At 43.6% G+C, this 25,180-nt stretch overlaps 1 protein-coding gene across 2 annotated transcripts in view; it reads right to left on the reverse strand.

Annotated features, from left to right (window-relative positions):
- Positions 1 to 22,813, reverse strand: part of LOC103349015 (protein FAM186A) — a 36,629-nt gene extending 13,816 nt beyond the window's left edge. Inside the window, exons 1-4 of one of the 2 annotated variants that reach the window (XM_070049204.1) lie at positions 22,482 to 22,619; positions 12,776 to 13,621; positions 11,352 to 11,522; positions 6,819 to 10,005 (exon numbers count right to left, since the gene is read on the reverse strand). In XM_070049204.1, coding sequence (XP_069905305.1) covers positions 6,819 to 10,005; positions 11,352 to 11,522; positions 12,776 to 12,980 — 3,563 coding nt within the window. In that variant the 5' untranslated portion in view covers positions 12,981 to 13,621; positions 22,482 to 22,619. Of the gene's footprint in view, positions 1 to 6,818; positions 10,006 to 11,351; positions 11,523 to 12,775; positions 13,622 to 22,481 lie in introns of both variants that reach the window. The other variant, XM_070049203.1, reaches the window with a different exon arrangement.
- Positions 22,814 to 25,180: the final 2,367 nt, after the last annotated feature.

Here is a 25,180-nt window from a genome sequence, read left to right on the forward strand (position 1 = left end):
GAATGCCAACACACTTATAAATGAGATAGGGATTGACAAAGTAGCTGTGTAAAAGATACAATGAATAAATGCTAAACAAAATGAAAACAATGCTCTGTGAGCAAAAAGAAAGCATAATTAATAGAAGAGTAATAAAAAAACTTTAAAATCTTTTAAATTTCATTTTAATTGAAAGGCAGAAAGCACTTCCATCCACTGGTTGACTCCTCAAATGCCAGTAGCAACCAGAGCTGTGGCATGCCAAAAACCATTGTCAGGAACTCAAACTAGGACTCCTATGTGTGTAGAATGGATCCAAGCACATGAGCATCTTAACCAGTGTGCCAAATGCTCATGTGATGAAGATTTTTAGGAATGTACCAAGTAAATCTTGAAGAAATGGCATACACCACCCTCTCCCAAGTTTTGCCATTCTCATTTCTACAGGAGGTAGAATGGGTATTTCCCGAAGTGTGGTCCCTGAGCACCTGGACTTCATCACTGAGGGCGCCTGTTGGAAGTGCAGATTCCAGGGTGCTTCCTCAGACATTTTGAGCCACTATCTTGCTGATGGTCTTTTGGAATCTGCAGTTTCAACAAAACCTTAGGTAAATTTTCTTTTACTAGAATTTGAAAACCATTATGCTAACCACCAGCATGGGAAGAAGAGGATGAAGAGTTTCAGGTTGCCTGGGCAAGCAGTAGAAGATGGCCCAAGTGCTTGGGCCCCTGTACCTGCATGGGAGACCAGGAAGAAGCACGTGGCTCCTGGCTTCGGATCAGGGCAGCTTTGGGGCCATTTGGGGAGTGAACCAATGGAAGGAAGACCTTTCTCTCATCTTTTCCTCTCACTATCTGTAACTCTACCTCTCAAATAAATAAAATATTTTTTTAAAAAAAGAATACTACCAACAAGCAGAAAATGACAGTTACATTGGGGGTGGTGAGTAGTCTGGGAGAATACAGAAGTATGAGAAGATGTGTCAAGATGTAGTGAGAGAATGAGACAAGGATGGCTGGGTAAAGAGGATCTTCATAGGTATTTTAAAGAGTTTGGAATGTTTTTGTGGGTAATAGAGACCCTTCAAATATTTTCCTCAGTATATATAAATTTAGAAATCCATGATTACTTTTTTCATAATATGCATTGTTTTCCATGAACTTTTTAGGAGTCATATGCGTGAGCTTCAAAAAATTTTTGGCGCCAGAATAATGTTATAACTATTTCCCATGAATTTAATGAAGTACCTACCTGTGTGTGTGTGTGTGTGTGTGTGTGTGTGTTGATATATTCACTCAGGTGAATCCATACAATTTACCTGAAATTCTGTTTGAAAAATCGCCTTTCTATGGAATGCTACTCAGCCATTGTTTTGCAACAACAAAATGGGTGCAACTGGAAACCATTATACTTAGTAAAATAAGCCAGTCCTAAAAGGACAAATACCATATGTTTTCCCTGAACTGTGTGGTACCTACTAGAGTATCAAAATTATAATGTATATGAGTGAAATTGACATTTTGAGATTAAGTGATTATTTATGGCCCTTATCTCTACTGTTGAGGTACAGTGTTTGTTTCTTCTGTTTGTTGAGTGTTTTACTTAGTGTAGGGCAAATCTTATGAGTATGAAGTAGAGTGAGAGTAGATTATTATGAAAATTAAAGGAAGGAATGATACAGAAAGGAGGAGGCTGGGTAGAGTGGGAAGTATTACTATGCTCCAAAATCTGTGTATGTGAAATATTTTTAAAAAGATTTTAAAAGCAAATTTTTTAATTAAAAATAATTTTTTTCTTCTTTCTTCCTCCCTCACTTCCTTTCTTTCTTCCTTTTCTTTCTAGAGATAATAACTTTGCTTATAGGTCTCTTTTTAAGTGGATATAATTAATACTTTGAAACCTGCCGTATATATTGATGTTTTAATACTAATGTGTATTAACTTTTATTTTTTCCCATAAGCCTTTTTTTCACAACACATGTTTTCTATCATTTTCTATTTACTAAATGTGGTCTTTTGAGATCTCTCCCCCCATAATTTTTCCCTTTTGGTATTTCACTACTTGGTAACATTTTGTTCCTTTTCATTTTAGGTATATTATGTTTCATATATCTTTAGAGATAATTCATTCTGAACTACTCACACTCAACCTACGGAGAACCATGGGAATTATCTGCTCATTTAAAAGTCCCTGCGCAGAAGCAAGACTATTCATCCTCCTAACCTTTTGCTTCCACTCTCTTAGCCAGTGCCATTTGTATTGATAACATATTGCCCCCATTGTAAGGAATGGTTTTTATCTGCTTTGCGTTTACCATGGTTTGCATTTACGGAATATCTACTTAGAGTCAGGTCAAGTACTAGAAATTATACATCAATCCTCTCAACTATTCGTTGAAGCAAATATCATTGCATTCACAGTATAAACATCACATTTGCATCTCAGAGAGGTTCAAAATTAGACATTTAAACCCAAGTCTGCCTGATTTCCATAACCAAATCTGAGTAGTATATTTTCATGGGGTTTAACCTTGTTCATGTGATGTTTCTTCAAACAATTCTAGATTAGACAAGTTTGAGTCTCCCACAAAAGTTTCTTTTTGTAATTTTACTTATTTGAGAGACAGAGATAGGCAGAGAGAGCACCCTTCTATAGCTGGGACTGGGCCAGGCCAAAGCTGGGAGCCAAGAAGTCAAACCAGGTCTCCCACATGGGGAGCAGGAACCAAATTACTTGAGCCATCACCAGGGCCTCCCAGGGTTCACATTAGCAGGGAGTTGGAGTCAAGATCCAGACTCAGAGTCAGCTGTTGAACCCAGGGACACAGTGGGGTGGGATGTGAACATTTAACTGCTAGGCTGAATGCCCACCCACCCCCTACAAAATTCATATTTCCTTTGGCCTATCGGTTTTTACTGTTTCAAAAGGTCAGTGAATCCACTTTCAATTACAAACCCCACAGCTTTCCCTCAGTTAACTGGAGTTACAGTTAACTGGAGTTACAGTGTGGAAATTCCACCAAGGCAGAGTGTCCTTTAGGACAACAGGAAACCCTGCAGTAGTAATTTCACTGCCACCTTTATATTCTTCAGGAGTTAGGTGGATGCCCTCTGTTCCTAGCTTATGGCTGTGCATGAAGCTTTACTCCCCCTTAGATCCATCCTCCACATGAATGGCTTTCACTGCCCTAGAAAGGTTCTTCAGTTACCCTCTGTCATGTGCAGACTGAGTTACAAGATCTTTAGTGTACTATTTAAGATTCTCTGTTAGCTGGCCATTCCTTGGGGTTCTTGTGTCCCATAGCAGAGTGCCTGGTTCAAGTACTGGCTCCTCTGCTTCTAATTTAGCTTCCTGATAATGCACATCCCAAGAGGCAGCAGTTAATGGCTCAAGGACTTGGGTCTCTGCCATGCCCATGGGAGACCTGGAGTTCCAGACTCCCAAGTTCATCCTGGCCCAGTTGTGGGCGTCTGGGACATTTAGGGAGTTAATCATTGGATGGGTATTTCTCTCTCTCTCTCTCTGTGTCTCTCCCTTTCATTCTGTTGTTCAAATAAGGAACATCAGCACATTTAAAAAACACTTCCTGTTTAAAAATATTAAATATTAAATAAATTTCTAATAAGATAAATTTATCTGGATGGGATTAAAGTTATATGAAGTTAAATATTCTGGAATGTTGATTTATATATTTCAATTTTTAAATTATTTTACTGAAGTAAGTGTTCCTGTTGCTGAGGTATTCAACATCATCAATAAATCTTTCAAATAAGCTGTTATGTAAACACTGGAAAGCTGTCAAAGAACTCCAAAAGAGTGCCAAGTCCCTATAATATCATAGGTGAAATCCACCAAATATTCAAAGATCAGCTAACTTTCCTATTAAACTTTTCCAGAGTATAAAGAGATGAACATCCATACTTCTTTTAATGGTACAAAATTAGAATCATAGCAAAATTTGATAAAGGTAAACCATAGAAGTAAACCATCTGCCAAACTTACTCATGAATACCAGTTAAAAAGCCCCTAATAAAATATTACAGATTTCACAACACATTCCAGGAAGTTTATACTGGGAGTGAAACTGACCAAGTTTAAGGATGTTTTGTATTTTCTCTGCCATTGTTGTGAGTGTGCCTGACTCTGCCTTGCCAAGTCTTCTCATAAGACTTTCACAGAAAGAGATTCCTGGGCAAAAGGCAAAAATTCACCCCATTCTTCAGTGGATTCAGTTGAAAACTAGTAATGAAATCAGGTGGCACTCCCAGAGGAGACAATGGAAAAGAATCAGGCTGCAGCTATAAGGAGCTGCAACAGGAAAGGCGCACCTACTGATCCTGCATCAGGGGCACTGCCATCTTAATCCTATCAAGCTGAAGAGGTCACCGTTGTCTGGAAAGCAGGACATGCTTAGTTAGGGGTTGACTTTCTCTTTTTCCCCAAGTCCTGTGTTACTGGTTGGTTCAGTTATACATCTGTGCTACTTAAGAAAACAAAAAGTACTTCACAACTTCTCAAAAAGGAGAATGTAAAGGTAAAGGGTATTTTTAAACCCGTTGAATGTGGAATTTTCCTAGAAAAAAAACATGGGGAGCAAGTTTTGTGGCAGAGTGGGTTGAGGGACCCTGTGATGCTCACATCCCATATCAGAGTGCAGGTTTGAGTTTCAGCTACTGGCCTTCTGACTCAGGTCCCTGCTAATGAACCAGGTATAGCAGTAGAAAATGACTCGAGTACTTTGGCCCTTTATCACCCTGTGAGAGACCTGGGTGAAAGTCCTGGCTCCTGGCTAGAGCCTGGCCCAGACCTGTCAGATATGGCCATATGGTAAGTGAATCATCAGAAGGAAGATCTCTTTCTCCATCGCTGTGGCATTCAAATGAATAAATAATTTAAAAACGCTAGGCGGCAACTGAGTAGCCATGTGAAAAACACCCCAGCAAAGTCCATCTACTACTGTAGAAAATTAAGGATCTGACTTAACTGTAAGACAAGCAATGAAGCTAATAACCAACCTTAAAGACACCCAAAGAAATCCAGGAAAACATTTAGTAATCTCAGAATGCAGAAGGCCTATCTTAATAAATCAAACCAGCAAATAAAAATAAGAATTTTCTACAAACCAAAATTACCAAGAGTGGAGTAAAAACACAAATGGGTGGAACTGGCTAGGGGCTACTTTTCCAAATATTTGAATAGGACACATGAATCCATTTCATGAAAACTTGGTAACTATTGAAAAATGGGCAAAGTATTTGAATAGGATATTCACAGGAAATGAATTGCAGATGGATCTGATGTCTATGAAAGATACTTAGCCTCACCCACAACAAAGCAATGCAAGCTAAAACAATGAGATTCCACATTTGATCTGTTGTATTGGCAATGAACACAAAGTGTAATACCCCATGCTAGTCTTTTTAAACATCTGTTCATTGAGGTGGACATTCGACACAATGGTTTGGGTGACACTTGGGAAGCTCGCCATCATGAGTTGGAGTTCTTGGGTTCCATACCTGCTTCCTGCTCCCAGTGCAGCTTCCTGCTGATGCACACCCTAGGAGGCAGAGGTGATGGCTCAAGGAGTTGGGTTCCTACCACCCACATGGGAAATGTGCATTGAGTTCCTGGCTCCTGGCTGCAGCTTGGCCCAGCCCAACTGTTGAAGGTATTTGGGGGAGTAAATCACTGGGTGGGTGGGAGATTCTCTCTCTCAGTCTCTCTGCCTTTCAAGTAAGTAAAATGAACAACTTGTTAAAAAATTAACTTCTCTTTTTAAAAATGCTTATTTCAAAGCAGAAAAAGGGAGACAGAGCAGGAACTCCCATTTGCTGGTTACTCCCTCAAATACCTGCCACACTGAGGGGGTGGTCGGTGTGCTAAACTGTGAGCCGGGAACTCAACCAGGGCTCCCATGTGGTTGACAGGAACCCAGTCACTTGGCCATCACCTCTGCCTCCCAGGATCTGCATTAGTAGGAATCTGGAATCAGGATCGGGAGCCGGATCCAGGGATTCAACACAATTACTCTGATATAGGACATAAGGATGCTAACAGGTTGTCTTAGCTGATAGGCCATACATCAGTGTCCATCTCCATTTTTAAAGATCATACATCAACTGGGGTAGTTGATTTGGTCTAGCCGGTAAGTCACCCATTAAGCTAGTGGCTAAGATGCCCATTTCCATACCAAAGTGTCAGGGTTTGATACCTACTCTGCTTCCTGATTTCAGGTTCCTGTTAATGCAGACCCTGGGAGGCAGCAGTGATGATGCAAGTTGGGTCTCTGCCAATTTGAGGAGACTAGGATTTTATTCTTAGCTCTGAGCTTTAGTCCTGATCCACTTCTGCCCTACGTGGGCATTTGGGGAGTGAACCAGGAGTTGGAAGTATTCTCTCTCTCTCTCTGTCTCACAAGTGAATTTTAAAAATGAATGTAATTAAACATTATTTTTAAAAAAGAAATAAAAATCCTACATCTTCTGGTGAACTGAAGATGAAAGAAACTCAGAGTGACCAGCCGGCATCTCTGACCTTTAGAAGTTGATCTTTTGGAGATCAACCATGATTCACAAAACATGCCTTAGCATCTCTGCTTGAGATATGAAAGAATGAAATGGATCTTGTTATTCCCCATTTCTTATTCACTTAAAAATGTCTCCTTTTGCTGTCTTAAACAGGCTTCCATCCTACATATCTTCAATGAAAGGTTCTCTCACAATATACAATCTGACAAACATGAATATACTTCTAGGGCAAGGAGGGAGGATATTTGATATCAGGACAGTTCAGGAAAAAGCTGGGCATAGATCAGCTAGATCATTGGAGAATTATCTACCTGAAGCGCTGGATCAGCCTGTGGGCAGTGTACTTGTGGAACAGGTATCCTAGCCGAACCTGGTCTGTGTGAAGGGTCTCGATGATGAGATTCCTAGCTGTTGTGTGGAGCGGGGAAGGGAGTCCATTAGTTGTTAAGGCCTGATTCAATAGCATCAGGTTCTTCCTCTGAGCCTTCACGTCAACAAAATACATCCTCCCTTCAAGCTCTTTGGGAGAGGAAGGGGGCACCATCATTTTGTCTTTGTTGATGTCTGAAGCTGGCTTCATGAACCGTGGTGTATCTAGAGAGGGGTGTTGGGATTTCGAGGCCCACTGAGAAAGAGGTTTCTGTGATGTCCTGGATATCTGAGGAGTGGCAGAAGGCAGTGATGTTCTAGGCTTCTGCCGAGTGTGCAGGACCCCCTCATTAGTGAAAGGGACCTGTGATGCTGGTGTTAGTTGAGGAGCGAGAGAAGGCAGTGATGTTTTAGGCTTCTGCAGAGAGTGCAGGGTCCCCCCATCGGTGTAAGTGATGCATGATGTTGGTGTGCTGTTGCTGGAGAGATGGGACTGAGGCTCCATGGGTGAAGACTGCCGAGGTGTTTGGGTTTCTGCAGAAGGCTTGCTGGCAATGAATGGAGTGAGATCTCTCTTCCAACCCAGAGGACTGGGTTGGACCAATTTCTGGGAAGCAATCCTTACCAGTCCTTTCTTCCTCCCAGAAGAGGCCACACCTTTCTGGGGCATTCCAGCAGCTGAGGGGGTCCATGATGTGGAGGGATGCGCAGAGCCGGGGGCGATCCATGATGAAGTTTCTCCAGGAAGGGTCGGTGGTGCCAGATGTTGTGCAAGGGCAGAAGGGGCCTGGAGAGAGGGGGGCTGCCCAGTGGAGACAGGAGGCTGGTGTGCCGGAGGCTGTGCAGAGGAGGGTCCAGACTCCAAGAGCGCTCCAGGGAAGGAAGGCGGCCCAGGAGCCAAGGACTGGCCAGGAGAGAGAGGACCATGGAGACCTGGGCTCTTTGTAGAGGTGGATGTTGTTCCGGATCTAATAGGCCACCTGGGAGTGAGTGGGGCCTTCATTGCTGGAGGTGGCCAGGCAGTTTGAGGAAAGTCCTGCTTAGGCCTCACTGCCTCCAGCTCAAGGGGCTGCCCTGGAGTAGGAGGGGCCGTGTCAGGGGTAAGGTGGGCCCCCTGAGTCTGAGTGTGGTGAGGGGCCAGAGTGGTCCTCAGGGCCAGGGCCTGCTGATGGGTAAGAGTGGTCCCCATGCCCTGGGCCTGCTGATTAGTAAGAGTGGTCCCCACAGCCTGGGCCTGCAGATGGGTAAGAGTGGTCCCCATGCCCATGCCCTGCTGATTAGTAAGAGTGGTCCCCAGGGCCTGGGCCTGCTGATCAGTAAGAGTGGTCCCCCAGGCCTGGGCCTGCTGCAGGGTCAGAGTGGTCCCCACAGCCTGGGCCTGCTGATTAGTAAGAGTGGTCCCCACAGCCTGGGCCTGCAGATGGGTCAGAGTGGTCCCCATGTCCTGGCCCTGCTGATTAGTAAGAGAGGTCCCCAGGGCCTGGGCCTGCTGATCGGTAAGAGTGGTCCCCCGGGCCTGGGCCTGCTGTAGGGTCAGAGTGGTCCCCAGGGCTTGGGCCTGCTGATTAGTAAGAGTGGTCCCCACAGCCTGGGCCTGCTGATGAGTAAGAGTGGTCCCCCCTGCTTGTGCCTGCTGGGTGGTGAGAGTGGTCCCCATGCCCTGGTCCTGCTGATGGGTCAGAGTGGTCCCCACAGCCTGGGCCTGCTGGGGGGTGAGAGTGGTCCCCACTGCCTGTGCCTGCTGGGGGGTGAGAGTGGTCCCCATGCCCTCATCCTGCTGATGGGTCAGAGTGGTCCCCACGGCCTGGGCCTGCTGCAGGGTTAGAGAGGTCCCCAGGGCCTGGGCTTTCTGATGGGTAACAGTGGTCCCCAGGGCCTGGGCCTGCTGATGAGTAAGAGTGGTCCCCAGCACCTGGGCCTGCTGAGGGGTTAGTGTTTTCCCCAGGGCCTGGGCCAGCTGAGGAGTCATAGTCTCCACATCTTGGGCCAACTGAGGGGTTAGAGGCCTGATAGCCTTGGCTTTTGTGGGGGTCAGAGTGGTCCCCAGAGTCTGGGCCTGCTGAGGGGTAAGAGTGGTCCTCAGGGCCTCTGCCTGCTGGGTGGTCAGAGTGGTACCCAGGGCCTGGGCCTGCTGGGTGGTCAGAGTGGTCATTAGGGCCTGGGCCTGCTGGGGTGTCAGAGTGGTCCCCAGGGCCTCTGCCTGCTGGGGTGTCAGAGTGGTCATCAGGGCCTGGGTTTTCAGAGGAGTGAGGGGTTTGTATTTTGGGTGGGGCTGTGGGTAAACAGGAGGGGCTCCAGGTTGTGAGGACTCGGTGAAGGGGGGAGCGGCGTTTGTGTTCAGCTCCAGCTGTCTCTCTCTCTTCAGGCCCTGGCTCAGCTTCGCCTCATTTTCCTCTGAGACCACCTTTTGCTGTTTCGTTGGCTCCAGTGTTTTCAAGTCAGCAGTACCCTTCAAAGGCCCAGGACCCATTTGCTGATGGTCTTCAGGTGGACGGTATTGTTGTCCCGGCAAGTCTGGGGTCAGTACAGCTGGGGCTTTAAGTGAAGAGCCCCACTTTATCTCGGAGGATTTGATATTTTTTGTTGGAGATTTATATAAAGTATTTTCCAATTCCATGGCTAAAATATTGTGCATACTGTCTGCTATGTCCCCAGCCTTGATATGGGTCCTGGATGTGGGCACTGATGTATATTCTTGCTGGCCTGCACGAACTGTGGATTGAATTAGCTGTTCATAGGTTTCTTCTCTCTCTTGCAGTTTTCGTTGCAGCAGCTCGTTTTGCTCGCTAAGGTCACAGATCATCCTTCTGGAGAGTTCTTTTTCTGTTTCGTACTTTTCGAAAAACATGCTGTCACTTACGATGTTAGAAACATTGACTTGTTCACACACGGCACTCAAGGCTTTGTAAAGATTTAATATAGTTGCTGAGATATATTTGATTGCAGTGTTTTCCATTTTGTTGAACATTGAAGAACCTATGAGTTCTTGTAACATACGTTGAATTTCCAAAACCTTGGTGTTGGTTGTAAATTGATCAGAGATCATTTGATCTGGTCTTAGTGCAAGGGCTGTTGCAGGTCGCTTTATAAATCTGTCTTTCCATGTTTTCCATAGAGCACCTCTAGATACTGGAAGCAAAAAAAGTAAAACAAAACAATGAGATCGTATTGCTTCTTTTGTGCTGTGCTCTATGTTTAAGCCTAATGAATTTAGCCCAAATGGACAGGTAACTGTATGTTGAAGATTAGTCAGAAAACTTTAGCTATGACCCTGGCCTTGTGCCACACCAGATTAATCCACAACTTATGACCCTGTCATCCCATGTTGGAGGGCTCACTGGAGTCCCAGATGCCCTGCTTCTGATCCATCTCCCTTCTAATGTGCTTAGGAGGATGGTGGGGGATGGCCTGAGTTCCCAGCCTCTGTCACCCACATGGGGATAAACTAGATGGAGTTCCAAGCCTCTGACTTCACCCTGGCCCAGCCAACTGGGAAGTGAACCAGTAGATGGATGATCTCGTTCTCTCTGTGTCTCCTTCTGTCTGTCACTCTACCTTTCAAATGAGTAAATCTTTGAAAAAAGAAAAACAGAGAGAAAACTGTAGCTCTAAAAGTTTTGGTTTTAGAATCATGTTTTCTTGCAATCACCCAGAGTTGCTTCCAGAGGTAAGGAGATGAACTCAGTTGTGACATTATTAACTCACTGTTACTTGAACTTTGGGTTTCGATAGAATACAAATCCAACTTTCCCCTGAGTTTGGCTGCTTGATGTGTTCAGTTTTCTCTTTTGGGTTCCTGCCCCCTTTTCTACCTTTTCTTACTGTGAGAAACTTTGATTCTTTCAAAAGGGCCATTAATCAACAGACAAAAGATACACTGAATGGCTGAAGGAGAAACTCAGCAACTTTCCCTGCACAACCAATGACTGAAGTGTCTGGGTCCCTACTGCCCATGTGGAACACCTGGATTGTCAGACATGTATGAAAAGAAAAAGTCCCACAAGATCCAACTACAGGTGACACGCCTTGGATTCAAAGAGACAAAGAGAGCAGAAGTAAAGTGATAGAAAAAAGGTACACTGTGAATATGTGGGAGCTGAAGATTATATACTATCTGACAAAACAGGTATCAGCACAACAACAATGGTTCTAGAGACAGTGAGGGTCAATACATCAGCAAGCTGTAATGATTATAAACATACAGCACATAGCCAAGCCCCCAAACACACAGAGACTGACAGAATTAAAGGGAGAAGTAGATAACGTCATAGTGTGGGGGAATACAATTTCTCACTGTCAATAGTGGGTGGAACATGGGCCTGTGTTGGGGCCCTCTGATTGGATTTCAGAGGTCTTGAAAGGTACTGAGAATCATTTAACATGTTGAGTTTTATGGTCTATAAATGATACTTCCACCAACCTGCATTTTGAGAAAAAAAGAAAACTCCATTTGCAAAGTCACAAAACACAATTACCTGTTTTTTTCTTCTGTGTCTTCTTATCGTTAAGGAAAGTGGTGCTGATGCTACATAGTATATTGACATTGTTCTCAATGGCTCTCAGTGTTTCTGGAAACATCTCCATTTGTACTATCCAATGGTAGTGTTCCTCAACATCAAATGCAGTTATTTCAGACAAAATAACATCTTGGAGAGAAGAAAAGCATTATTTTGTGCATACAAAGAGATAAGCATAACCATATAGCTTTATAACATCAGGTAACTATGAAATAAATTGTATTCAGGAGTACAGTCATGGTTATCATGCATTTAGTGCTATTCTGAGGCTTTTCTCAATGAAACAGGTAAAGACTTGGAGGAAGAAGCTGAGTAGTAAGTTTATGAATTAAGTTTTTGAAAGGTATCTGTTTGGTTTTGTTCTTTATCTCCAAGGAAATCAGTGTCTAAAATAGGAATAGATACTTTCATATTGGGTGTCTAAATGTAAATCAACCTGTTTGGGCAGTTTTCTAGTGTTTCCTAACCCCCATTACATGGAATTTCTTGTAAGGAGATGAAATATTTTAAACAAATGGTGAAGGGCCCAGCATTGTGGCGTGGATTGCAGGATTCTCCTTATTCTACATATCAGAGTGCCGGTTTGGGCCTCAGCTGATCTGCTTCCAATCTCCCTTCTTGTGAATGTGCCTCAAAATGCAGCAGAATATGGACAAAGTTCTTGGGCCCATGCCACCAGTATGTGAGACAGGATGGGGTTCCAGGCTCTTAGCTATGGCCTGGAACATCCTGGGCCATTGTGGCCATTTGGAGAATGAATCAGCGAATGAAACGTCTGTCTTTCTATCCATCTATCTATCTATCCCTGTTTATCTCTCTCCTTCTTTCTCTGATGCTGTGCTTATTATTGTATGCTTATTCATTCTTTAATTCAACCAGTGTCTATTCAGATGTGTACTGTTGCAAATCTTGCTGATACAGCCTTGAATACAACAAGTTCCCTAACTTCCTACTGCTTACATTCTAGTGAAAGGAGACAGACAGGAAATAAAAATTAAATTGTGTGGTATGGCAGATACGAATGGTGTAGACAAAGGTAAAGATGCTTGGTAATGCAGAGTGTGAGGTAACAGGGAATGGGGATGTCAGAAAACACATTGTTTTAAAAGTGAAATTTAGGCAAGGAATGAGTGAAAAATGTTCCAGGCAAGCAAACAGGAAGCATACAGACATTGGGCTGGGGCATTACTGGCATGCTTGAAGAAAAACAAGGAAGTCAGCGTGTTCACTAAGTGAGCAAATCTATATTTCCTTCTTACTGGGAAATGAGACAGACATTTTCTGAAAAACCTCCTTAGTGTTTTCTTCTTTAATCTGACTAATCCCCCACGGTAGAGTTGTTGACTTTGTGATTTTTCTCTGAAACACTTCTAGACACTTACTCCATTCCTCTAACCAGGCCAGAATGTAGGCAAGTATCTTCTCTCTGTTTTCAGCATTCTTAGAGTAAGTACCCATTCTCTCCAGAAACAGGGATCTCTGTTTCCTCATGTGTTCTGTAAGAGAGATGCGGTGTCCAGAGGACAAGTCAAAGTCAAGACTGTAGCGAGCCATTATTCGGTGCACGTTGCTCATTATTTCAGTCATCTGTGTTTTAATGTTCTGAAGAAAACAAAGAGATAATATGTAAACAAAAGCTTTGAAGGAGGGGCTTGTAGAAGTGCATTGAAGGAAATTTAAGTCTCAGAAATGGAGAGCTGCACCATCTCACAGATTGAAAGACAGCATTGTAGAGATCTCATGGCTCCCCAGATTAATCAAGACGCTCAGTAGAGATCCAGGCAAAATTCAAACATGTGTTTCACAATGGATTTTAAACTTCTCAGTCCAGTTCCAGAAATTGTACAGATAGAAGAGTAAATGGCTAAAAATTTCCAAGACTTTCCCAGGTAAAAACATTTGATAGTGATGTTGGAGGTAGAGTAAGATTTGATTGGTCAACATTCTGATACTATGAGGGCATCAGAGTTTTATTAGGCCCTTTTCTTCACTTGCGGTAATCGGGCTGTGTAGTACTACAAATCGACCAGTGAGTCAGAATGGAGACCACCAACAGGCCCACACACATACACAGAAAGCCGCTTTATGAAAGAACCAGTTTTACACATCAGTGGGGAAAGAATGAACTTATCTCCAAGTGGTGTTGACACAAGCACTTATCCATCCAGAAAAAGCATAGTAAATTGAACTTCTGCCCCATACTTTCACAAAAAGCAGTTTAGGGTAGCCTAAAGACAAATGTGGGAATGAAAATTATAAAATTTTTATAAGATTCCAAAAAATGTGTTCACTACTAGTTTAGGTAGGAAATGATCGCCCCACAGCCAACTTGTATCTAGCTCTTAAAAAAGATGAAAATAAATGGTTTAATGTGATATAAAGTGATTGCCAAGCCATAAAGTTAAGTTTAAATAAAGTAAATGCAAAAGACCATATCCTTCATGTATGAACAAAGAAGATATGATTCATTATGCCTGAGTGCTGTCTATTGAGCTCCTTTGCCTATTTTTTAACTGGACCTGTTGGGTTTTTTGTTGTTGTATTTTTGAATTGCTGATGTATTCTGGATTCTAATCCTTTTTCAGATAAGTAGCTTATAAATATTTTTCCCACTCTGTTGGCTGTCTCTTCACTCTGATGTTTGATTCCTTTGCTGGGAAACATCTCCTGAGTTTGAAAGGATCCTCTTTGTCTAGATTTGCTTTTGTTGCCTGTGCTTTGGGTAAAGTCTTACCCAGGAAGTCATCACCTACACCAGTGTCTTGAAGTGTTTTCCCTATGTTTTCTTCCAAGTCTCAGGCCTTCAATTTAGGTCTTTGAACTATCTTGAGTTGTTTGGGGTTTTTTGATATTTGATGAGAGGTAGGGATCTAATTTCATTCATCTCTATCTCTATCTCTATATCTATAAATATATAGCTATATCAGTTTTTCCAGCACCATTTATTTATAGATGAGACACCCTACCTTTCAAATAAATCTTTTTTAAACAGTAAGGAAACTGGTAAAATTCAGTTCAAATGACACCTGATACCCTTAGAAATCTGCCCTTATTCATGGGTGATACATGCCAAGACCCCCAGTGGATGCCTAAAATGGTGGCTCTACCTAATTCTATGCTTAGCTGGTAACCAAGGTTACTGCTAAGTGACTAATAGGTAGGTAGCATATCCAGCATGAATACACTGGATAAATGGATGATTCACATCTGGGAGAGATGTAACAGTAGTATATGAGATTTCATCACACTTAACCAGAACAGCATGCGATTTAAAACATGCCAGCTACTTACTTCTGAAGTTTTCTGTTTAATATTTTCAGACTGCCATTGGCCATGAGTAACCAAAAACCATGGAGTTTGAAACTGGACAAGGCAAGTGGGGAGGCAGTTATAATGATGCAGTGATTCCAGTCATAAAGTTCATGCACACATGCATCAAAAGATATGAACAAAACATTTGTAGCAATAATATTTATAGCGACCACAAATAGCAGAGTGGATGAAATTATAAAATGGAATGATAGTAATGAAACTTAAGGCACTGACAGTGATGTCATCAAGATGATGAAGTAGAATATAACCAGCCTTGATCCTCTACAAAAAACAACTATAGACAACTATGTACATACCAGAATGGGCAAGGACGTATCAGAGGTCCATTTAAAAATCTGTAGCAGGGGCTGGCATTGTGGTATAGCAGGTAAAGCAGCCACCTGCAAGGCCAGCAGCCCTAATGGGCAACGGTTTGAGTTCCAGTTGCTCCACTTCCAATCTAGCACCCTGCTAATGTGCCTGGGAAATGGCCCAAGTTCTTGGGGCCCTGCCCCCCACATGGGAGACCTAGTAGAAGCTCCTGGCTCCTGGCTTCAGACCAGCCCAGTCTGGCCATTGGAGCCACTTCAGGAATGAATCACAGATGGAAGATAGTGTCTGTCTCTCTCTTTGTAAGCATTGGAAGGAGTCAGCTAGAAAAAGTAAAGATAGATTTTACTATTTTTTAAGACTTAATTATTTATTTGATTGTCAGAGTTATGTGCACACAGACACAGACACACACAGACACACCCCGAGAGAGAGAGAGAGAGAGAGAGAGAGAGAGAGAGAGGTCTTCCATCCTCTTGTTCACTCCCCAATTGACCGCAACAGCCAGAGCTGCACTAATCCAAAGCCAGGGGCCAGGAGCTTCATCCTGGTCTCCCACACAGGTGCAGGGGCCCAAACACTTGGGCCTTCTTCTTCTGCTTTCCCAGGCCATAGCAGAGAGCTGGATTGGAAGTGGAGCAGCTGGTACTCAAACTGGCACCCATATGGGACGCTGGCACTGCAAGTGGTGGCTTTACCCACTATGCCACAGTGCCAGCCCTAGGTAGATATAACTGTCACATTGTAGGAACCTTTATGTCCCACTGGCCTGCTCCACAAAGAACACTGGCATCTTTGGGCACTGAGGTAACCAATAACCATTCTCACTAGAGAACCACAGAGAGCAGGAGATGCCTCTTCCTCAAGAAACACGTCTGTTTGATGCTCTGGGACCAGAGTTATCACCCCTCACCAACCCACTGGTGCCCTGTCTCTGAGCCATGGCTGCTCCATGAGTGCCTACACACTTTGTGTCTCTGTGGCTTCACTGCACTTGCTTGCACTTCAGACACTGGAGCCATCACCATAGTGAGCTAGGTCACAAGCCAGGTCCTAGAAGGAAGGTCTCTCTGTGCAAGCACACATTCTGTTCACAGGGACAACCACCATCGAGAGCCAGGCCCCACCCAGACCCCCAGAGACACTGAGGCTCTGTTCATGCCCATGCTCCCATCCCTGGTTCCTGAACTACGTCACAAGCACCTGTGCTTTCCACAGAGTTGCCAGCATTGCAGAGGAAGTGCCTGTACCCTGGGATCTGGTACCATTATCACCCCAGGCTCCAGAACCATAGTCCCTCCCCATGTGTATGTGCTTCGGGCCTCTGTTACATAGCTGTGCACATGTACCACACAGCAAACACCAGTGCACTGACACAAGTCATTCCACAGCCAGGCCAATGCCAAGAAGGATTCTTTCAGTCATGACTGTGCAGTAGGTGAAGAAGACATTGGGAGAACTGTAGCCTTCCAACAGCTCTTGCCTAGACTGGAAATCCACCATGTTGGAGCTGAGTGTCCCTGAAATCTCTAACACCTTCTTAGCAAATATGCACAGAGACTACACATCTGCACCCTCACTGGCTCCAGACCACTGTAACCGATGCAGATAGTGTCCTTTTACTCTTCTGTCCATAGAAGATATGTATCCAACAGAATTACAACAGATATGAAGTCTCAAAGAAGTGACTGCTCCACCAATTGTATAGACATAATTGCTTTACAGAAACATAACCAAGGCCTAGCATTATGCTACAGTAGCTTAAGCTACTACTTAAAGTGCAGACGTCACATATTGGGGTGGCAGGTTGGTTTGAGTCCCAGCTGGTCTGCTTCTGATCCAGTTTTCTCCTAATGTGCCTGGGGAGGCCATGGAGGATCTCCTGCAACCCCTGTTGGCAATCCAGATGGAATTCCAGGCCCTTGGCCTGCCCCATCCCTGGTTGTTGTGGCCTTGTGGCCATTTGGAGAGTGAAGCAGCAGATGGGAGAACTCTCTCTCTCTCTATCTCTCTTTCCCTCCCTTCCTCCCTCCCTGCCTCCCTCCCTCCCTCCCCCCTTCTCTCTATCCATAAATCTATCTTTCAAATAAATAAATAAATCTTTTTTAAAAAGAATATGAAAAATAAGATGATAAAGACAATTCAGAAAACAGCAAATGACAAGGAGCATCTAACATGCAAGGACATTTGATAAGATAATGGATTTCGCAACAGAAATAATACAGATTAAGGTGCAATGGAATGATATGTTCCAATTATTGAAGAAAAATCACTGCCAACAAAATATTTACTTGCAAAGCTGTCCTTAAAAATTAAAGCCTCTCCCAGGAAAACAAAAGCTGTGACATGAACCATAACCATAACCCTTAGCCCCTAACCTCAACCACTTTCTTTACAAATTGTCAAAAATCCACAGTGTCAGGTTTAGCCTAGCAGTTAGTTCATGCTACAGCATGGACTTGCCTTACAATAAATGCTAAAGGTAGTTCTTCAGCAGAGAGAAAAGGATACTGATTAGTAACATGAAAGTATAAAACTCATTTATTAAACTGCATACACAGTAAGATCAGAATGGTTTAATGGTGTAATGATGGAGTGAAAATCATTTATGTCTTTAATGATGAAAAGTAAAGCTATTCAAAGTAATAATGTCTGTGACAATTTGTTAAGGGAAATACAATATCAAAGATGTAAATTGACCTCAAAAACAATGTAGAAGTGAAAATAAAAATATAGAGTTTTTTTTTTTTCTAATGTGGTTAAAGTTCAGTTGTTATTACCTTAGTATAGCCAGTTTTACTATAAGGTGTTCTATGTAAGTCTCACAATACAAAAACTATAGTAGATAAGGTGTTTAAATTTGCCCAAGTAGCAGTTATAATCAAAACAGCAAGGTATCGGTACAAAAACAGATGGATAGACCAATGAACAGAATAGAAACACCAGAAATCAATCCAAACATCTACAGCCAACTTACATTTGATCAAGGATCTAAAACCAATTCCTGGAGCAAGGACAGTCTGTTCAACAAATGGTGCTGGGAAAACTGGATTTCCACATGCAGAAGCATGAAGCAAGACCCCTACCTTACACCTTACACAAAAATCCACTCAACATGGATTAAAGATCTAAATCTATGACCTGACACCATCAAATTATTAGAGAACATTGGAGAAACCCTGCAAGATACAGGCACGGGCAAAGACTTCTTGGAAAAGACCCAGAAGCACAGGCAGTCAAAGCCAAAATTAACAAATGAGATTGCATCAAATTGAGAAGTTTCTATACTGCAAAAGAAACAGGAAAGTGAAGAGGCAACCAACAGAATGGGAAAAAATATTTGCAAACTATGCAACCGATAAAGGATTAATAACCAGAATCTAGAAAGAGATCAAGAAACTCCACAACAACAAAACAAAAAATCCACTTAAGAGATGGGCCAAGGACCTCAATAGGCATTTTTCAAAAGAGGAAATCCAAATGGCCAACAGGCACATGAAAAAATGTTCAGGATCACTAGGCATCAGGGAAATGCAAATCAAAACCACAATGAGGTTTCACCTCACCCTGGTTAGAATGGCTTACATACAGAAATCTACCAACAACAGATGCTGGTGAAGATGTGGGCAAAAGGGACACCCACTGTTGGTGGGAATGCAAACTGGTAAAGCCACAATGGAAGACAGTTTGAAGATTCCTCAGAAACCTGAATATAACCCTGCCATACAACCCAGCCATCCCAATTCTTGGAATTTACCCAAAGGAATTTAAATTGGTAAATAACAGAGCTGTCTGCAACTCAATGTTTATTGCAGCTCAATTCACAATAGCTAAGACATGGAATCAAACTAAATGCCCATCAACAGAACACTGGATAAAGAAATTATGGTATATCTACTCTATAGAATACTTTACAGCAGTAAAAAAAAATGAAATCTGGTCATTTGCAACAAAATGGAGGAATCTGGAAAACATCATGCTGAGTGAAATAAGCCAGTCCCAAAGGGACAAATGTATGTTCTCTGTGATTGGTGACAACTAACTGAGCACCTAAAAGGAAACCTGTTGAAGTGAAATGAACACTATGAGAAACAATGACTTATTCAGCCCTTGTCCTGACTGTTGAGGAACAACTTTATACTTTATTCTTTTTAGTATTTTTTTGTTCTACTTAATACCATTGGTTGAACTCTTTAATTAATACACAATTATTCTTAGGTGTTTAAATTTAACTGAAAATTGATCCCGGTTAAAAATAAGAGTGGGAATAAGAAAGGGAGGAGATGTACAGTTTGGCACATGCTCAGTTGGACTTACCCCTAATGGTAGAACTAGAAACATGCCATGGGATTCCAATTCAATCCCATTAAGTTGGCATGTACCAATGCCATTTTACTAGTTAAAGTGATCAGTTTCCGTTCATAATTGATCATAAAGATAGGATTAAGTGTCAAAGGGTTCACATACACAAGACCAGTGTCTGCTAATAATAGCTGATAGAATTAAAAAGGAGAGAACGATCCAACATGGGAAGTGGGATACACAGCAGACTCATAGAATGGCAGATGCCCTAAATAGCACTCTGGCCTTAGAATCAGCCCTTAAGGCATTTGGATCTGGCTAAAAAGCCCATGAGAGTATTTCAGGCATGGAAAGCCAAGATACTGTGGCAAAAGAAAAAAATGACCTAAATGAAAGATCTCTGTGAGTGAGATCCCAGCGGAAAGAACAGGGCAACAAAGAAGGAGGTACCTTTCTCTGAAGGGAGGAGAGAACTCCCACTTTGATTATGGCCTTGTCTAAATAAGGTCAGAGTTTGTGAACTCAAGAGGCTTCCATACCCTTGGCAGCTCATGACAAGTGCCTTGGGTGATTACTGACATCATAAATAAGAGTGTCAATTGCCAAATCAACAACAGGAGTCACTGTGCACTTACTCCCCATGTAGGATCTCTTTCCTTAATGTGTTCTACTATGTGAATTAATGGTAAAACTAGTCTTCACACAGTACTTTATACTTGGTGTGTCTGTGTGGGTGCAAACTGTTGAAATATTTACGTAGTATATACTAAGTTGATCTTCTGTATATAAAGATAATTGAAAATGAATTTTAATGAAGAGTGGGATGGGAGAGAGAGTTGGAGATGGGATGGTTAGCAGGTGGGAGGGTTGTTATGGGGGGGGGAACTGCTATAATCAAAAAGTTGTACTTTCAAAATTTATTAAATAAAAGTTAAAAAAAAGAAAAAGAAATAATAAAAAAAAACATTCAGGTTCTAGGAGTTCCTGAAGGCATGGAGAGAGAGAAAGGATTGGAAGACCTTTTTTAGTGAGATACTAGCAGAAAACTTCCCGGGTTTGGAGATTGAAAGAGACATCCAAGTATAGGAAGCCCACAGAACTCCCAATGGACATGACCAGAAAAGATCCTCACCATGACACATTGTAATCAAGCTCACCACAGTGAAACATAAAAGATTCTATAATGTGCAAAAGAGAAATGCCAGATTACTTTGAAAGGATCTCCAATTAGACTCACAGCAGACATCTCATCAGAAACCCTATAGGCTACGAGAGAATGGTGTGATACAGCTCAAGTACTAGGAGGAAAAAACACTGCCATCCAACAATGTTATATCCTGCAAAGCTCTCATTTGTGAATGAAGGTGAAATAAAGACCTTTCTTAACAAACAGAAATTGAAAGAATTTGTCACCACTAGTCCAGCCTGCAAAAGATGCTTAAAGATATGTTACACTCAGAAACACAGAAACACAGTCATCAATACAAAAGAAGCTCTCTGCTATGGCCTGGGAAAGTAATAGAAGATAGCCCAAGTCCTTGGGCGCAGGCACCCACATGGAAGACCTGGAAGAAGTTCCTGGCTCCTGGCTCCGGATCAACACAGCTCCAGCTGTTGCGGCCAAATGGGGAGTGAACTACTCTCTCTCTCTCTCTCTCTCTCTCTCTCTCTCTCTGTAACTCTTTCAAATAAATAAATCTTTAAAAAATTGAAATAAGGTGGGCAAAATATTTAACCACCCAGAAAGACTTACCCAGTGCAGATAACCCCAAGGAAAGCGTCTCAGCACCATTTGTTACTATGAAAGTGCAAATGGATACAATTATGTCACTTTTGAGTGGCTGATAGTTAAAAGATTGACCACAGCAAGTGTTGATGAAGGTGTAGAGCAACTGAAACTCTTGTATATTGCTCATGGGAATGTATAGCAGGATGACCACATTTCAGAGAGTTTGATGGGTGTTTTAAAGACATCAATTTGTTTGAAAGGCAGAATTTCAGACTGAGGGGAGAGAGAGAAAGAGAGAGAGAGAGAGAGATTGACTCTTTAAAGTCTGGGACAGGCTGAAGCTAGGAGCCAGGAACTCCATGCTGGCTCCCTTCATGGGTGGCAGGGCCCGAGCACTTGGGCCATTCTCTGTTGCTTTCCCAGGCACATTAGTAGGAAGTTGGATCAGAAGAAGGGAAGCCACCATATAAGATGCTGGCCTCCCAAGAGCAGCTTCACCCTCTGTGCCTTATCTCGACCACATGTGCTGTATTTCTTAAGTTCTTGATTAATTCTGACAAGAAGAGATTGATATCAGGTTGGAGCTTTATTAATCAAAGAATCAGAGTCAAGTGACATCATTTGAAGTCTGTTACCGCAAAGTCAAATGTTGTGAAATCAGTGAGCTTTAAAAAGAACTTATGGCTCAATAGGCTAATCCTCCGCCTTGCGGCGCCAGCACACCAGGTTCTAGTCCTGGTCGGGGCGCTGGATTCTGTCCCGGTTGCCCCTCTTCCAGGCCAGCTCTCTGCTGTGGCCCGGGCGTGCAGTGGAGGATGGCCCAAGTGCTTAGGCCCTGCACCCGCATGGGAGACCAAGAGAAGCACCTGGCTCCTGGCTTTGGATCAGCGTGATGCGCCGGCTGCAGCGCGCCGGCCGCAGCACGCCGGCCGCAGCGGCCATTGGAGGGTGAACCAACGGCAAAAGGAAGACCTTTCTCTCTCTCTCTCTCTCAATGTCCACTCTGCCTGTGAAAAATTAAAAAAAAAAAAAAAGAAAAAGAACTTACTGGTCCTGGAAAGATTTTTAAAAGTGCAAGGGTGGGCATCTGGCCTAAGCACTTAAGACAGGTGTTGGGATGCCTGCACCCTGTGGATTGCCTGAGTTTGAGTCCTGGTTCCACTCCCCATTACAGCTTCCTGCACAAATGCACCCTGGGAGGCAGCAAGGGATGGCTCACCTACCTGTCACCTACCTGGAATACTTGGACTGGGTTCCTGGCTCCTGGCTTCAGCCTGGCCAAGCTCCAGCTCTTACAGGAACCTGAAGAATGAACCACTGATCTCTCTCTCTCTCTTTCTCTCCCCCCACCCCGTCTCTGAAATAGAAATAATTTTTTTAGCGATGCAGTCTGTATATTTCTGGTTCATTCCTACCTCTCTGGCTCGAACAGCCTGTGCTCGCTCAATCCGAGAGAGGATGTCCTGTACGGAGGCTGGGATTTCAAGTGTTGAGACCGCTGGAACATCCTCAGCGTTCCTGGGGTTTCTTCTCGTGGTGGGGGATTGCTTGGCATTTTTTTCTAATTCAGATTCACCATCTTTCTCACTTGACATTTTGATAAAAATGTGGAGAAATTCAGTGATTTTATTCTTTTTCACAGAATCTAGGCAAGTACTATCAATGGTATCCACTAGGAAGCTAAGAAAATGGGTTTCCTGCTCCCACAGGCAGTGGCTAACCGTTCTAGGAACTGATTGTTAACCATCACCTCCCAGTCCTGGTGATGTCATAGGAGACCCACTGTGACATTCCCCACTGACTCACAGATTCTCTAAAGGGGCCTTCCCATATAGGCCAGCTGTTGTATATGCTGTGAGGGTAGCAAAGAATCAACAACAGGAACACAAAAAGAAGTAGGAGATGAGCCCTGCAGAAATGAGCTTAAAATGCATGGTTAGAGTTCAGGATAGGGTGTATTAAATGTAATTATGTTTTCTTTTCCTGGGATTTTGCTTAAATATCTTTTTAAAGATTTATTTCATTCCAAAGGAAAAATTACATGGTGTGGTGGGGAGAACTCAGATAGATCTCTCCCAACCACTCGTTCACTCCCCAAATGGCTGCAATAGCCGGAGCTAGGCCAATGAGAAGTCAGGAGCCAGGAGCTTCTTCCAAGACTCCCACATGGGTGTAGGACCCAAGCACTTGGGCCATCTTCCGCTGATCCCAGGCACACTAGAAGGGAGCTGGATTGGAAGTGGAGCATCCAGGACTTGAACTGGTGCCCATAAGGATGCTGACATTGCAGGCAGTGGCTTTACTCGCTATGCCACAGCATTGGCCCCTTGCTTAAATAAGTATTTTAACTTATTTAAGTTAAATAAGTATTTTAACTTCCTCAGGTGTCCCTTAATTTTTCTTAGGTAGAAACTTGGAAGATATCATTTGGATGCTGACAAAGACCACACTCCCTGCCCTTCCATCTGCTGGTTCACTTTCCAAATGTTCCCAAGATCTGGGGCTGGACTAGGCTCAAGCCAGTAGCTGAGAATTCAATGTCCATCTCCCATATTGAATTAGGAAATGAAGTACTTGAGCCAAACTGTCCCCTGCCTCCTAGGATGCACATTAGTAGGAAGCTAGAATTCAGAAGCAGAGCGAGTACTGGAACCCAGATTTTCCAATATGGAATGGCATCTTAACCACTGCATCAAGTGCCCACCCCAAGGGCTATCATTTTTTAAGTGATGATAACCAAAAAGTGGAGTTTGTGATCTTGGCTATAATCTTCATGACTGATGTATTCCTTGTGAAGTGCTATTGGGAGAATGACATTGTTCTCATAGGGTCACCTGTGCAGCCTGATACTGATCACCCTGTATCTTTGTCTCTGATGTATTTTAAATAATTGTCTATGATAGCCCAAAGTCTGAGGTCAGCGTGAGGTCAGGTGGTCACACTCTGTGAGTGGATCTGTCCAGGGATCAGCATTTTTCATCACATTAAAAAGTCACTCTTGAAGCAGGTGGAGGGTGGAGGGGAGGAGCTTAGCCTGCATCGCTGGTCTCCTTCATCCCTGGCCTGACTCAGTTCTCACTGCCCTGGAAGGGTGCACAGAGAGGGCTGCACCACTGCGCATGGTGTGTGAGTGTGAGCACTTTGTAGACAAACCCTAGGGAGAGAAGACAGAAATGCAAAGCTATGTTGTCTTGGATGGCTGAGAAGATACCGGCAGCTGCCCAGCTCCAGTTCTACTGGGAGGTTGCCTGAGAGGGGCTGGGGTCAGGGTGCTGTCTGCACAGGTGGGGCAGCCTCAGACCTGCCCCTGAAGTGGATACGAAAGGAGAAAGGCCCAGCCCTAGCACAGCACACCCTCTGTGCAAGAGAAGACACTGTGACTTTTCCAGGTGGTCACACTGGGGCTGCCTCAGTGGCCCCTTAGGAAAGATAGTCATTGGCTACTGAAGCACACGTGTGCTCATTAATAGGCAGTCGGTGTGACTGCAGCCCAGGGAATAGGCAGGGTCAGCAAAGCCGAGTGAACCGCCCTTGGGCCATCAGCTGCTAGGGTGGAGAAGGCTGACTACAGCCAGCAGAGGAGAAGTTACAGCTGCATGCTGGACACCATACCACTGGCATCCAAATGAAGATGACACGGCATTGAAATATTCTACAAGGCCTTTTAAACATGAGTTTGTATGGAAAGAGGGGCTGGCAGGATTGAAATCAGCTCTGTAGGGGCTGGCATCTTGGCACAGTGGGTTAAGCTGCCACTGCTTGCAATGCTGGTGTCCCACATGAGGGCTAGTTTGAGACCTGCTACTCTGCTTCTGATCCAGCTCCCTGATAATGGGCCTGGGAAAGGACTTGGGCCCCTGCAACCGGTGTGGGAGATGGGATGGAGCTCTGGGCTCCCGGCTTCAGCCTGGCCCAGCCCCAACCACTTTGACCATTTGGACAGTGAACCAGCAGATAGAGGATCTCTCTGTCCCACTCTCCGTCACTTTGTTAAATAAGTAAAATAAATCTTTCTAAAACATCAATTGAAGTTCTGGCGGAAAATAGGCTGCCTGCTGTGCGCTGTTGCAGTGGCAATGGGCAGCACATCAGAGCTGGCCATTGTCACCATCGC

The sequence above is a fragment of the Oryctolagus cuniculus genome, chromosome 9 (assembly GCF_964237555.1).
Source record: "Oryctolagus cuniculus chromosome 9, mOryCun1.1, whole genome shotgun sequence".
In the NCBI taxonomy this organism is placed as follows: domain Eukaryota; kingdom Metazoa; phylum Chordata; class Mammalia; order Lagomorpha; family Leporidae; genus Oryctolagus; species Oryctolagus cuniculus.